At 43.8% G+C, this 16,617-nt stretch overlaps 1 protein-coding gene across 1 annotated transcript; it reads right to left on the bottom strand.

Annotated features, from left to right (window-relative positions):
- Nucleotides 1-6,480: 6,480 nt before the first annotated feature.
- Nucleotides 6,481-8,079, bottom strand: LOC311233974 (UDP-glucuronosyltransferase 2A3-like; the record flags this gene model as incomplete). The annotated part of the gene is made up of 1 exon (XM_084321041.1): nt 6,481-8,079. One exon carries the CDS (start codon nt 8,077-8,079, stop codon nt 6,481-6,483), a length of 1,599 nt encoding a protein of 532 aa, XP_084177167.1.
- Between the last annotated feature and the right edge of the window lie 8,538 nt (nt 8,080-16,617).

The following is a 16,617-nucleotide window of genomic DNA, read 5'->3' as shown; positions in this document are numbered from 1 at the left end:
ACTGGCCATATGTCTATACTACTGTTTTCTCATGTGGTAAAGATAGGGTGAGATAGGAAGTAAAGTAAATTCTTCTGCGTTTTGTTTTAGATTAAGTATCAGTCGGTGAAACTGCAAGTTTCCAGCAAATATCCACACAGGTCCTTTTAGAGAACATTTAGAGGTCCACGTTTATTTAGTAAGAATAAAATAATAATAGTGTTCAACCAATTGGCATTCTTCCTAAGAACAAATGGCTACATTCACGACTGACTCCTGCCCCACTTTCTAGCCGAAGGCCTTGAGGACTGATGTCACCCCTCCAGACACTTTCCACCTTTCAATTAGAATTTAAGACTCTGTTGTTGGTCACCCCCTAGAAACAGAGAGGGAAGAGAAAGACCAAAATTCTACAATTCCCCCTCGATTCTTAACACAGTTGCAGAATCAACTACCTGAGTTTGGAAGATAAGACACTTAAGGATAAGGCCTAACCATTGATCAGTTTCTGTTATTAAAACTCATCCAAAATATTCCCAATGCTTGACACGTGATACATTTCTGTTGCTAAAACTAAAATATGGTTAAATCTCACAACTATTACCTACAATCTGTCTAAAAAATATTAGAGCCTAATAGCAGTAACGTGTGATATTTGATCGTCCTCTGAAACAATTGCCAATCTGTTTGGGATGTGAGGCCAGGGATTCTCGGTAAGTAACCAGTAGAGTAGTTTCTGTCCAAAAAGGATTTCAGCTTGCAGGTTTCATCAGACTGTTGACATCCGGGTCACGGCCAGGCATGCAGTGGTGGTCAAACGCGGTTAAACGCCATTTAGGCTACGTCACTGAGGCAGAAGTACGCGCAATCGCGCACGGATGTACGTTGTGACTAAGTACCCGGCCGGCGGCCACCGTTTTACATAACAAAAAGCGCAGGTAGACTAGGTGTCTGGGTGTTGGCTATCTGAATGCATCTCCCCCTTCATTCTGTGTGACGGCAGTGGAGGTGAATACTAATGTGGCTCGGAATTCGTGATGGGGGTCTACCTGCTTATAAATCAAGCGTCTGCGCCCGTGCTGCACGCCAGCTTTCCAATTGCTCTCGCGCGCGCACATTCACACAAATAGAGAGCAAGAAGAGCGTGTATGATAGAAAGATTGCACGCGCGTGTGTGTGTGTGTGTGCATGTGTGTGTGTGTGCGTGCGTGCGTGTGTGTGTAATTGTGTATACCTGCGCGAGCGAGTGGGTGTGAGCGCACCACAAGGTTCATCACCAAACCTCCCTTGCTGTGCACTAGGAGTCATGCACACACAAACTTCAAGTAAACACAAGTTGTCTGATTATTTTAAGTTTGCTTTTGTGTTTGTGTGTAAAACTATTTCTTTAATTGAATTAACTTAAACTAAAAGTAAATACAAACTAAATTAACAATGTACAGGGATTGTTAATTTAGTTTGTATTTACTTTCCTAGTTTAAGTTGATTCAATTAAAGAAATTGTAACTACTATTACATTTAAAACATTTGTTTTTCAACCATATCTGTTGACAATATAATTTCTTTATATATTGAAGGCTACATCCTGCTACCTTTTTCAGCTTCTCTATTTCAAGGCAATAAAAAAAAATAAAAATCTATGCGCGCGCGTGCATGGGGCGTTTGGCCTACTGTCATATTACGACTGCACCACTGGTCACGGCACCAGTTATGTGGTACATGTGAGATAGTGAGTAAAGTAAATTCTTCTGCGTTGTGTTAAAAGTTCTAAATTGAGATTTCGTTGGTGAAATGGCAAGTTTCAAGCCAAAATCCACACGGGTCCTTCTGGATTTAGAGGTCCATGTTTATTTAGTAAGAATAAAAGAATAACGACAAGATGCATAGTGTTTGGTCAATTGGTATTCTTCCTAAGCCCGTTTCGATCTAGGTCTGTTTCCTTCAAAGTCTGCCACCAGAAGTACAACGCTCTCTCACTTTGAGATCCCCTATATGACACAGATGGGACTGTCCTAAACAAATTGTTACATTCACGACTAGGGATGATCCGATCACGTGATCGGAGATCGGGGCCGATCACGTGATTTTCAGAAGATCGGAATCGGACGTTTTTTTTCTTAAATTTTTTTGTGGTGCAGCTTTATTTTTATTTTGTTTATAATTTGTATCCAATGCTGCAATAAGTGAAAAAAATAAGCTATATATCCATGTTGAATATAATGGATATACTGTTAAAAAAGCCATATCCATGTTGGACATAATGGATAGTTGGATACTGTTTTTTTTTTTACGTTTTTTTTGTGGCATTTTACTGCTTTATTTCGGACAGGCCCGACAGAGAGTTAGGTTGGGAGAAGACTTGGGGGAGAGTCGAACCTGGGACGTCCGCGTTGCACTGCAGCGCAGCTACGTGGTGTGCCACCCTGGCGCCTCTGGATACTGTTAAATATAAAAACAACCTTAAGGGTCAACTTGATTGCATTTTTTTTCTTTTCTTTTTTCTTAACTCTTTCAGTGCTGCGCATATTGCTTATCTTTACCGCTAGATTGCCATCTTGATAGTAGTTTCTGCGGTCGTTTCACTATGTTTGCGAAGCTGTGTGTGTGTTCTATAGCTGTGGAGACATGGTGTGGCTCATTTTGACAGACATTACTTGTAGTGCAACACTTGGGAAAATAGTTTGTTTCTACACACTGTAGTTTGTAGTTTATTACACGCTAAACATTGCGCATTTCCAAGATAATCCAGTCTTTTTACGTAGATCGCGAGATAAAACGCGTTATATGCAATAAGCCCAAACCGTTCTGGTTGATCCCCTGAAACCCCAAATACTCCCAAATCAAAGGTATATAACATAATATGTACCTTCACAAAATCATCAAGGGGGGGTGGGGTCGTTTTAACTCAAAACTGTATGCCGAGCATGTTTTTCGTCCGGTGAAACACATAACTGTGATCGTTAGAAAAACACGTTTCAGATTCGGTCAAATAGACATAGAATATACCTTACCTTAGCCAGAAGGTATTCCAAGAAGAATAATTCCAAGTGATCGCATCGCCATCGCGATTACCAGTGTATATGTCTATACACGTTTCGATGGTAAAATACGCTTAGACAACGGAATTTCGGGGCGATCAATGTGAATCTATGTTCAAGCAGGAGGAGGGGCCCCTACAAAAAAAAAAGAGGAGGCCGAGTATCAACACCAAGCCATTCCAGTTCAGACACAGACGATACTGCCACCTGGTGATAGTCGATCGGCATTGCAGTTGTAGTGTATGTGGATGTGCCAAAATGATGCAGATCGCTCCGGGCAAGTCTGTAGAGCAGAGATCAAAGGAAAAAGATCAAACGATCCAAAAATTTAATATTACGTGATTGGCACCCAACGCATGGCGAACAAACATGTAATATTACGTGGATGGCACTGATTGAGTTAATGCATTGCCGAAAGATCGGATCGGGAATCGGCAGATACTCAAAATCACATGATTGGGATCGGATCAGGAGCAAAAAAATTTGATCGGGACATCCCTATTCACGACTGACTCCTGCCCCACATTCTAGCAGAAGGCCTTGAGGACTGATGACACCCCTTTAATGTAACTACAGACAAACAACAGGTGACATACCTGACTCCTATAAGATTGAACAGAATGGGACTTAAACAAGACTCCCTATGTTCCTTATGTACAAATGGGGATGAGGGTACATTTATGCACGTGTATTGGGATTGCCCACCGGTTAAGATATTCTGGAAAGAAGTCTCCCAGCAATTATCAGTATTCTTATTTCTGAACATACCTGTACATCACTCTGTATTGCTGTTGAATGATGTATTTCAGTTTGCAGCCCCTATACAGCTAAAGAGACTAGTTTTATCCGGTCTCACAGCTGCTAAAAAGCTGATAGCATCACGATGGATTCAACCGGAAAAAATTTGCCGGAAGGTATGGGTTCTTACCTATCTCGATGTGATTTATCAAGAAATATCTACAGCAAGAATTTTAGGTGTCAGTGAAACCAACATTGCAATCTGGTTAGAAGTGGTGGAGAGAATAAAAGCTAGCATATGAAGTGTAGTGCCTGGTTAGAAACGAATGAAAATGGATGGATTATCCAAGTGGGGGTCCGGGGGGGGTGAGCGAGCAGGAGCATATGTATGTATGGTATTAGATAGCAAGTATTAGGTATATATCTCGTAAACTACATTTATAATGATTCAAATGTTGATTTCATTGGATGTTTTCTGTTAATGCTTGTGTGTCTAATTTGTTGTTATGTATAAAAAAAAAATTATTAAAAATTAAAAAAGACAAACAACAGGTAAATATGTGTGTTTAATTGTATTGAAGAAGAAGAAGTCTTTATTTGTCATGCAGATTAACACACACACATGAAAGATGGGCGACACACAGGAACACACACATGCATTTCTCAGATGAAATGCAGCCGTAGTCGACTGCCAACCTCTTAGTCGAATGAAAACATTTATAATAATAATACAAAAAAAATGTATTTAAAAAAATTTAAATTATCATTCTTTCCAAAAGAAAAGAGACCTAGAAGCGTGGCTAATGCTAATGGCGCACATACCAGCAAGGCTAACTGCCTAAGAAAATGGGCACAGAGGCACTGAAAGAAGATTTCACCCATCTAATGAACACACTAGACCAGGGGTTCTCAACCTTTCTGCTGCCAAGGCACCTCTGTGTTCAATAAAATATTCCAGGGCACCCCTACATATGATAAAGACTTTTCCGGTCCTGTCTTTTTTGCTACAATGATGACAAAAGTGCTTGCTTTCAAAATAATGTTTATTTAAGAAACCGGGAAACACATTTGTGTGTATATGCCTATATAATGCATTATTAACAGGTGTTTCAGGTCTAAATGGCTTAGTACTGTTGACATTACACTGCTTGTAGTAGTAAATCAAATAGCATATTTCTTTAAATAAAATTACAGAAAATTATCACTAAAGTGCTATCTGTTGCAGCTGCACACTTTTCCTTAAAAATAGCATATTTGGATAAGTGTGACCATTTCTCAAAAACTGAAAATCATGTATTTTTTTTTAATACAGAAAAGGATCACTAAAGTTCTATCTGTTGCAGCTGCACTGTTCTCCATAAAAATAGCATATTTGGATAAGTTTGACCATTTCTCAAAAACAGAAAAGGATCACAAATACAGAAAATAAGCACTCGTTCACTCAGTGGACATTTCTAGCTCAATGCGAGGTCTGCTGCTGCTGCTGGCTAATAATACGGTCAATACGTGGGGAGATCTTTGACAAGGCAACACGCATGTCATCCTCAAGGCTCAACTTGGCCCTATATTTTGTTTTCAGAGCTGTCATGGATGAAAAGCCAGCTTCACACAGATATGTGGTGCTGAATGGTATCAACACCTTAACTGCTGCATCATGAGATACTTGGTACTCAGCACCACACTCTGAAACGAGCTCTCCAGGTGGTATCAGATGAGATTTCAATGAGTTCTTCCAAGAGTTTGGATGGAGATGTGTCAGGAAGCTTTGTCTCAATGTTGTCTGTAAAAATTTTTTTTATCCAGAGTAACTTGGTGATCCTTTTCTGTGTTTTATTAAATAATGATTTTCAGATTTTGAGAAATGGTCAAACTTATCCAAATATGGTATTTTCATGGAAAACAGTGCAACTGCAACAGATAGCACTTTAGTGATAATTTTCTGTAATCCAAAAAGAAGTAAAAAAAGAACCGCTGCACTAGACTAGACAAATATCAAGATGTATCCATCAGTGGACCAATTGCATGCTTTTGTAGAGGACAAGACGCCTTCAGTCGACTCCTTCAGACATTAAGCACCCCCCACAGGCCAAATGGAATGATACAATTTTACCAGTCGACTATCGGCAAATTTCTGCCCAAATCGTAGTCGGGGACAGCCCTACTCTCTGCACTTGACCCATCCCGCCACGTTGTCCTTCCCCCCCAAGGGCAGCCTGGAGCAGACACGGGCTGCAGTGTGGGCCACGACAGCGTTAACAATCTGTTCTGCATGTTTTTACATTGGGTTTATCTTATCGGGAGGGGAAACCCTTGCAAGCACGGGGAGAACATGCAAACTCCACACAGAAAGGCCCGGGAGATACCCCCACCTGGGTACCTGGCATCATGGAAACCTGGTCCCCAAGCGGGAATCGAATCTGGGACCTTCTAGCTGTGAGGCAACAGTGTTAACCACTACACCACCATGCCGCCTATTTGTTCTACCTTGTGGCTGTAAAAGGTTAGTTTACATTGGCAGTGTTGGTAAATACTGGAATCCATCAAACAGATCCATCTTCTGATTTACAAGATGTTAATGTTATGAATACCATCTACAGATTATACATTTCAAGAATATCAATAAACCCCATATTGATTTGGTAAAATAAATCAACATACACCTTCTTCAGGTAAAACTTGTATGCATAATAATATTTCAACAGAAAGTGAACGGTATTAAATCCTGTCATTCTTTTTTCATTTTAGTTTTCAGGCATGTTCTCAGACATACATATCTGAAAATTGCAAATGTGAGTAAAATCCCTAGTAAAGTAAGAGCCATCAAAGCCAGGATAACATCAACAGAGTGGTAGGCATACCAAGGCATTCTGTACGACTCGGTTCGCAGATGAGCAGCGCCTTTGTGTCTCATGACAAACTCTATCCAGAAAATGGCTTTGTCCAGGGGCTTCATTGGCTGGTCCCTGTGCAGCCTGGAGAGCCTCTGCATGTTCAACTTGTAGGTCGGCTCATGAAGAACCTCCTGTACGGCCTTGAGAAAGTTGTTGTCTTTGTCCACTGTGGCCAAGGATAAAATCTTAGCACCTCCTCTCTCACTCAGACGCAGGAGGTTGTCATATTGGTCAAAAAACAAAGGTAGACCCACAACTGGGACTCCGTGGTACAAGGCCTCTTGAACTCCGTTCGTTCCTCCATGAGCTACAAACAACTTAATCTTGGGATGTCCTAACAGGTCGTTCTGTGGCATCCAGTCAACTAGTAGAGTGTTGTTGCCCAGAGTAGCTGGCCTCTCGCCAGTGTGTCTCCATATGACTTTCTGAGGCAGGCTGGCAAAAGCTGCAGCTATCTCATTCATTATGTCTCCAGGAATCTCGCTAACAAAAGTCCCCAGAGACATAAGGATGAACCCATGTTCCCCAGAACTCTGGACAAACGCCTCCAGTTCTTGTGGAAGAGGTTGAGCAGGTTTACATTGGAATCCTCCCATATATACAACATTAGGCATAGTGGGGCGAGGGAACTCGAACACAAAGTCAACTCTCATGAGCCACAGGTCAGCCCCTTGTAATAGCTCCCTGAACTTCACACTTGGTTCAAAGAACTCATCACAAACAGCTTGGTACAGTGGTTCTATAGAGAAGCTGTTTTGAACCTCCAGTAACAAATAGAAAAGCATGTTCTTTACCCTTTGGGTGAATGTCATTTTGTCTGTGAGTCCTGAGCCCATCATTGGAATGTAAGATAAAGGAGAGGGAGCAATGGTCAGATGTCCTTCTCCACTTGTTACCCACCTTGCATTGTAGACTACGGGTAGCTTCAGGTAATTCCCCAACAAAATACCTGCACCCCATGCTGGGTCAGTAAGGATCAAATCGTACTGGCTGTTCTTAATGGTGCCAATAAAGCTTTCATTCCTCAGCATAGCCCTTGCAAAATCACACATTATTCTGTTAACTTTATGCATCACAGAAAACATCTCTACTTGCACAAGACCAACATTGATTGCAGAGAACTCTCCCCTCTCTAGGTCAATCAATTTTTTTAAGATTGGTTTGACAAATTTTTCATCAAAAGCCTCTGCAACGGGCACGGTGATAGAGTTGTAGTACAAAGAGTCCTCCTTGATGTACCAGCTTTTGCTGGTCCGTATGACTGTGACAGAGTGTTTCTGTGCGTGAAGAGCTTTGATGACGATCTCCATGTTCACCCAGTGGCTCCCCTCCACAGGAACAACCAGGACCCTCCCTCCATTACAGGCTGACCAGAGGGTCATTAGAAGCACCACAAGGAGACGACAGGTCTTGTTTCCCACATCAGGTGCCATCGTTCACACTGCAATGTGGACAAAAAACGGTTTTAATATATTTCTTCTCAAGTCAAAGTAAGTATGGAGTTTAATAATTATAAGAATGATTTTGTTTGTTTTTAGATGTGAAGCAACTCTGTTTGCACCACAGGAATTACCCCCCAGAACTAAGGACGTTTACCCCCTAAAATACCCTGTTTCCTTGTTAATTAAGCTATGCATTAGCCCCTATCTTAAATATTTAATGAGACTTTTAAATGCTTGAGCTGAATTCCCTACTGACAGAGAAGATTGCCCTACAACCCTGCTATTATAAATGGATGTATCTAGTGATCCATGCTCAAAAGTGAAATATCTTAGTTCCTAACTAAGAACTAAACAGGTGAATGTTTGCAGCTCAAGTATTTAAAGATTGTTATTAGTAGGCAATTTGGGCACGCTTTGTTTGGAAATATCATCTGAACTGTGAGGGCTGGGTAGGACTGCATGCTGCCCAACGAGGGGGCGTGCTGAACATTCTTCCTCGCGCACCTGTGAGTGGTTGGTAATCAGCTCCTCGGGAGAGTATTAGTACTGCTGGTTGCCTTCCACTCCTTGCCAGGTGGTCTTGTTGCCACCATCTACCACCGCGCTCCTGGTGAGACATCCGTCGCTCTCTAAACTTCCACTGGAGGATTTCTATGTCCTCACTGGGAGACGTCGTGCCATTCTACCATCTACCGCCGCGTCTCTGGGTTAGACGTCGTGCCTTCTACTGCCCTACTCCCTCTTCATGGACCTCGTTCCTGGGGTGAGCTCGTCATCGTTCCACGCGAGGATGCCGTGTTCTCAACCCATTCCCCTTGGACCCCCTGTGTGCTGCATTGCCCGTCGCCAGCGTTCTGGTCGGGAAGATGCCCGTGTACCTTTTGCCCATGTTCTAGAAGATTCCTGTGTACTTTTTGCCCTTGTTCTAGAAGATTCCTGTGTACTTTTTGTTCGCCCTTAAAGGCAGTGCTGCATTTTTTTGTGTTCATGGACTTTAGTGTTTTTTCACCCTTATGGGTCAGTACCGCCTTTTTGTGTTTTATTAAATCATGCCCTTGTTTTGGCTAACTCTGAATACCTGTCTGTGTCGTGCAATTGCGGTCTCATACAATCCTCAACATGAACTTTGAGTTGCCAGTGCATTGAGCGGTCTGTTGCACGTTCCTGTTCAATGTGAGGACCAATATGGCAGAGAGTCTGCAGGGAACATTGGTCTGTTCATTTAACTGATCACGATGATCTGATCAGAGGAAATTGTCCTTCTGTGTTCTAATGAGAAGCTGGAATGTCTAAAGACTTTTCACACGTCACCGGACACATTTGTTCCGAAGGAACTTAAAGTTCAGCACATTGCAGTTCCTGGCAATTAGAGTTCCTGGTAGTTTGTGTGAACACAGCTTCACTCACTCATTCACTCACTTACTCAATCATTCACTCACACTTAGTCACTCTTCTCCATAGTGGCAGCTCACCAGCATGGCGCTTTCCATTCACTTGTGCAAGAAATGTTTGGTTGGAAATGTTTGTTTGGAAAGCGCATTTTGACTTTGTCCTTATTTTATTTCACGGATAACTAATGAGGGAGACAGTCTTTCACTGGCTCTCTCAGCTAACATGATAATTGTACTGAGTTACAGATTTTATGTGGAAATTGAGCCTTAAACCTAAAGTTCACATTTGTGTGAATAATGAACTCCCCCTAAACAGTCAAAGTTAATACAAAACCAAGAAACGTGGTTCTAAGCTAATCCACTGTCTTCAGGTCACACTTGAGTAGAGCTACATGTACTCTACTGACCACTGGTGGACTCAGGGGGGGGGGGGGGGCCCTGGTGCCCCCACGGCTAAAACGTGCGCTAAAGTGCCCTTTTGAGTGGTGAAAAATGAGAGGGTGTGCCCTATTGGTGCTCTTCCAATGGTCTAAACCTGACCCTGGGCCCCCACAGTTGAAAAACATCATGCAAAAGTGCCCTTTTGACGGTTAAATGTCCTTTTGAGTGGAAATAATTAGAGGATGTGCCCTATTGGTGCCCCTCTAATGGTTAAACGTGACCATGTGCCCCCACCCACAGTTGAAAACATTGCGCTAAAGTGCCCTTTTGAGTGACGAAAACTAGAGGACGTGCCCTTCCAATGGTCTAAACTTGACCATGTGCCCCCACAGTTGAAAAAATCGCGCTAAAGTGCCCTTTTGAGTGGCAAAAGTGAGAGGACGTGCCCTATTGGTGCCCCTCCAATGGTTAAACTTGACCATGTGCCCCCACAGTTGAAAAACATCACGCAAAAGTGCCCTTTTGAGTAAAAAAAACTAGAGGATGTGCCCCTCTGTGACGGCCACACCATTTGCCGCACATCAGCACTAATGTCGGTAACCACTACACTCCCTTACTACACTCCCTTTCTTTTCATTTTGTCCTTATGCATAGTTAACATCCATAATACCCATACACAAATCAAATAATGACACCACACATTATTATTGTTTCATATACCATACTTCCATCTTTATTTGCATTTTGATATATTACAAGGTCCTAAGTTAGTGCACACTTAGTTTACATTGTTTATCATAATTGTTTGCTCATGCTGTTTCTTTGTCTTACATGTTTGTTTGGTGTTCCAGGCGGTGCTCTGCTCTTCCTGGTGGCAACTGGCAAAGGACCAGTAATTGGAAGAGGCTGGATTTAAATACCAGGAGAGGCTTGCCGGGAGATACCAACTCCATGAGAAGAGGGGGGGGGGATTTAATTAGACAATGATGTTCTATGATTTATGTATGTTTTAGCTTGACTCAGTTATTGTCTCCTACATAAATACATAGTGTTCTTCTAACTAACTGTTTATTATAAATTATAGATTATTAAGGTTAATGTAATTTATTATTGATGATTTGTCTTTCCCCATGTGTCTGTATTGGTTTGGTCAACCAGTATAAATACCTCCCTCTTGTCTCAGTCTGTAGGTCAGGGGAATGAGCCGATGGGTATGTCTGCATTGCTGCTTCCTGAGGGAGTGAGTTTGGCGTTGGGAGATGAGGGGGGTAGTGGGAGCGGAGGAGGTGGTGGTGGGGTAGGGAAGCGTGTATCCTTTCCGCAACGGAATTCGGTTTCCGGGTTCCTCTGATTGGCCGCGACCGCCACGTGATCCGCCCCCCCTATCCACCGCTCGCCTCCTCATTGTTTACATCAGGGTCCCCCATTTCAATTCATATAGAACAACTACGCCGTAACAAATCATTAAAAAAATATACCGTTAACTGGAATATGTTGTGCCTTTACACATATGTTGGATTATGTAATTGGTTTGTCATGACAAACAAATAAAAAAATCGCGATTTACCCGCTGGCTATAACAACACTCAGTGACTGCATGTAGTCAGAGCCAGAGCTCAGCAATCACTGTGTTGTTGTAGCCAGCGGGTAAATCGCGATTTCTTTTATTTGTTTGTCATGACAAACCAATTACATAATCCAACATATGTGTAAAGGCACAACATATTCCAGTTAACAGTATATTTTTTTAATGATTTGTTACGGCGTAGTCGTTCTATATGAATTGAAAATGGGGGACCCTGATGTAAACAAGACAAACGTCTTTCTCTGGTCTGCATCCCCTTAACAATTGTGTGTATTGAGCCGTACTGTATTGTACCCATTCTGCAATCTGTTAAATAAAGTATTCATTCATTCATTCATTCATTCATTCATTCATTCATTCAGTCAATACTTCCATGCGTATAAATTGAGGAAGCGAGCGAGTCCGCGGCCGCTCGCTCTGCCGCGCGCGGCAGCGCCAGAGCGGTGGATAGGGGGGAAAGGGGTCGGATGTTGACAGTATGGAGTGTGGTGCGGGGGAGAAGGGTGGAGTAAGGTGGAGAAGAGGAGCAGGGATAGTGGGGGGAAGGGGGTGAAGAGGAAGAAGTGTAGGGGGGATAGCTCGAGTGGGTCTGATGGTGAGGGTAGAGAGGATATTGTTGCAGAAGTGATTCATGTAGTGGTTAGGTTTGAGGGGGAGGGCGGAGTGAGTAAATTAGGGTTGTTTGAGTTGCCCAAACTCGTAGGTAAGCAGTTAGGAGAGGTAAAGTTTGCTAGAGTTTTGGGAGATGGGAATCTGGCCATAGGGTGTGTAAGTGTAGAGCAGGTGGAGATGGCTAGGAAGATGAGGAGCATTGGTGGAGTGGGTATAAGTAAGGTAGTGAGAGTAGGGGAGAAGAGGGAGGGGGGATGTAAGGGGGTGATAGCTGGGGTACCGGTCGAGGTTAGCGTAGAGCAGCTGGTGGAAGAATTAGGGAGGGACGGGCGTAATGGCATAGTTAAGAGTGCAGAAAGGATGAAGAGGGGAGCAGATAGGATAGAGACGGAGACGGTAGTGATTAAGTTTGAGGGTGAGGTTGTTCCTAGTGTGGTGTTTGTAGGGTATAGGATGTTTAGGGTTAGGGAATTTGTTCAGAGTCCTCTTAGGTGTTATAGGTGTCAGGAGTTTGGCCATATGGCTGTTTCATGTAGGAAGGGACAGAGGTGTGCTAGGTGTGGCGGGGAGCATGACTATGGGAAGTGTGGAGAGGGAGTGAAGCTGAAGTGTTGTAGTTGTGGTGGGGAGCATAGTGTAGCGTTTAGGGGTTGTGAGGTGATGAAGAGGGAGGTTGTGGTTCAGAGAGTGAGAAGGGAGGGTAAGTTATCGTATGCAGAGGCGGCTAGTAAGGTAGGACAGGGAAGTCAAGATAGGGTGCAGGGGTTTGGAGAAGGGCATGTGGCAGAAAGGGTAGGGCAGGAGGATAGAGAGAGGGTATGGGAGGAGAAATTGAGTATTGTGGCCTTCGTGGCAAGAGTAGTGAATACAATAGTGATGGTTAGCAGTAGGACAGAGAGGTTAAAGTTAGTAGTTGAAGCAGCAGTACTAGACATGGGTATGAAGGGGTTGACAATGGGGGAAGTAGTAAGGGAGTTAGGGAAGTTAGGGAAGAAGGTTGTTGTGAGTGATCAAGTAAGAGAGTTAGGGAAGGGGGTGGTGAGTGTTCAAGAAGGCCAGAGTGAGCCTACAGGAGGCAATGAGTGACTAATAGATTAGGTTTGGATAGGGTGGTGATGGTAGGGATGTTTTTTTTGTTTGTTTTGTGTGTTATGGGGTTGAATGGATTGTACAGTAGGTGGCGGTATGTGCCTTTTGTGGTCGCGATCTGCCATTAAATCATAGAAGAAGAAGAAGAAGAAGAAGAAGAAGAAGAAGAAGAAGAAGAAGAAGAAGAAGAAGAAGAAGAAGAAGAAGAAGAAGAAGAAGAAGAAGAAGAAGAAGAAGAAGAAGAAGAAGAAGAAGAAGAAGAAGAAGAAGAAGAAGAAGAAGAAGGAGAAGGAGAAGGAAGAGGAAGACTGGCCCGATTTCCGGGTCGGTAGGTGGCGGTAAATGCCCCAATTATGGTGGCCGTCCGCCGTAAAACTCCAAAAAGAAGACGAAGTCTGTAGGTCAGTTTTGTTTGGTTCAGTTGTGTTAGGTAAGGTATTTTTAGTTTGTTCTGTTTAAGTTGACCCGAGTTCTGCTGGGCCCAAGAACAGTTTTTTTGTTTATTTGTTATTGTTGCACTTTTTTGTGGTTTTTGTTCCCTGTATTTATATTTTTGGGAAAAATAAACCTTTCTTTGAACACTCTACCTATGACTCCTCATGTCTAAGCTGTTTGGTCCCTCACATATGGTGACAGCGGTGGGATCAACCAGTAAAGGGTGTACGTAGATGATTATTTTTTTCCTATTTTCTTTTTCCTCAAGCCATGATACGTGGAGGAAAGGCATATCAGCCCACTGGAGCTGATTCGGATGGAGCTACTGGAGGGGCCCCAGGTACTGAGGGCAAGGAGCCAACAATCGCAGACCTGGCTGGTATCATTCGAGCCCACATGGAGCAGCAGCAAGCCCGAGAGGCTCGACTGGACCAGAACGCGGCACAGCAAGATCAGAGGTTCAACGCACTGCAACACCAGTTTGGTCTTCTTCAAATGGAGGTGCAGGCCCAAACGTCCCCAGGCCCCGAACCACCCTTGACCCTGGGGAGTGAAGGCCCAGAACTGGACTCCTTCCATGTTGCTCAGACATCTCATTCAGAAGACATCCGGTCAGGTCAGTCTCGGTTCACACAGGAACCTAGGTTGGAGAAATTGACAGAGTTTGACGATGTTGAGCATTTTCTTATAACATTTGAACGTATTGCAGTAGCATGTCGGTGGCCTAGGGCTGATTGGGCTTTCTGCCTTATTCCCCTACTGACTGGAAAGGCCAGAAGTGCTTATGTGCATATGGGTGTGGATGAGTCTCTTGAGTATGAACTGGTTAAGACAGCTATCCTCAGGAAGTATGATATAAACCCTGAGACCTACAGGCAAAGATTCCGCTCACTGGAAGTTGAGCCGGAGGAGACCCCCAAGGAGCTGTATGTGCGATTGAAAGAGCTTTATTGGAAGTGGGTCCAGCCTAAGGGTAAGACTATCGAAGAGATTAGTGAATTTATAATCCTTGAACAATATCTGAACATGTTGTCTCCTGAGCTTCAGGTGTGGGTCAAGGAGCATGACCCCAGAACTGCAGCACTGGCTGATGTGTTTGTGGCGGCCCGAGGGAAAGGCCAGCCATGGAGCCAAGATTCCTGGAAGACAGGCAAGGACAACAGAATACCTTGGTCTTTCCAGCACAACACCAAGTCAATCACAGCTGTGGGTAAGCCTCCTGTAAAAGAGAACCAGCCAATGAATACGCCCCTTTCAACATATGGAAAAAGGATAATTTGTTATCTATGTGGGCAGGAAGGCCATACCAAACCAAAGTGCCAGAGGAGTTCAGTCAAGCTCACCCAGACATGTTTTGTGCCGAGGCGTAGATTGGAGCCTGAGTATAGAGTTGAGCAAATGAGAGAGATCCTTGTTGGTATCGATGGCCAGGAGCTCAGGGGCCTTATTGACACTGGTAGCACCCAGAACCTAGTGCACAGGCAGTTTGTACCGCCCAGTGCGCACAGAAGAGACTGTCCCTATCTGTTGTGTACATGGGGATGAGAAGCCATACCCCACAGCGGATCTCTATATGAAGATACAAGGGCAGACATATCTTTTGAATGTGGGTGTTGCTGATAACCTACCTTTTACTCCAAGCCAAGTTTGTAATGTTGCCGTCACAAGAGCACATGCCAAGCAGGCAGTTGAGACATTTCAGACTCTAAGCACCCTGCCTTTTTACAGTGCTGACTTGGAAGTAGAGCCAGGGAAGCACCGCAAGACACGCAGGCAGAGAAGGCAGGAGAAGTTTAAGCACACAGTTGTAGATCCACATGTTGAACCAACACTTGAACTGCCTTTGGGTTTTAATCTCCCTACCAATGTGGTTCAGATGCAGCAGGCTGACCCACAAAACCTGGCCATGTGCCCCCACAGTTGAAAACATCGCGCTAAACCTAAAGTGCCCTTTTGAGTAGCAAAAGCGAGAGGACGTGCCCATTGGTGCCCTTCCAATGGTTAAACTTGACTATGTGCCCCCACAGCTGAAAACATCACGCTAAAATGGCATTTTGAGTGGTGAAAATGAGAGGACGTGCCCATTGGTGCCCTTCCAATGGTCTAAACTTGACCCAGATGGTTAAATAATGTCACGCAAAAGTGTTAGCTACAACTCTGAGCAGCCCCGTCACTACAATATTCCATCCATTTAAATGTTCAGTTTTAGACACATCCCCTCTTGAATGTTCAGATGCCAGAGGGCTAAATGCAGTCTGAGCTGTAACCCTGCATCCTATTGCTGTGTGTGAGGTAGGTAATACATCAAGCTTTCTTTGAAGTAGCAAAGATTGAGTTTGTTTTGACCAATTATGCATTACTAAATACACTATTAGTATTTAGTCATGCATAATTGGTAAAACAAACTCAATCTTTGTACACTGCAAGTGCTTTTATTGATGGCAGTATGTTTTAGCCTAGGCTAGCTGTATTACTACTGCTAACTAAACAGTTATATTACGTCATAGCTTACGCTCTGCGCTCAATGTGGAACATATCCCATAACAGCCTAGATACTGAATACATTTCTCCACATGTACATGTACACACCCATCCGCCTGGCCACACCCCCATCCGCTCCTCTACATAAGCAGGGGTGTGGCCATACTAACAGCTCCTTCCCTATTTTCACCACCGACAAGTGTCTGTATACACCACTTGAGTTTAGTGACCGAAATAGTTGTTGGAAAGGAGCTACGTGGACATTGTATCTTATTTTTTCTCTCTCTAACCAATTTTCGAGAAAAAGCTAAGTCATAATGTCTGCACCTTCGGGGGGTTCGAACGCTCACAACGTCACCCTTCACCAGCGTTTTTCCATTGCCGCGTCCGCCGTGCGTCGTGGGGCTGCTCTGACTCCATGGTCGTGGCAGTCAGACACGCCCGAGCGGCGTCCGGTGGTGAGTCTGCCTCTCCGAGGGGCCGTTGAACCAAGGCCGTCTCCTGTGAGATGGCCTAGTTCCGGCTCTGGTTCCCCCGCTAGTGGACGGTCGGCCG

This window comes from Notolepis coatsorum (assembly GCF_963971535.1).
Source record: "Notolepis coatsorum genome assembly, chromosome: 1".
Classification (NCBI taxonomy): Eukaryota; Metazoa; Chordata; class Actinopteri; order Aulopiformes; family Paralepididae; genus Notolepis; species Notolepis coatsorum.
This window is presented reverse-complemented; position numbering and strand designations above follow the sequence as displayed.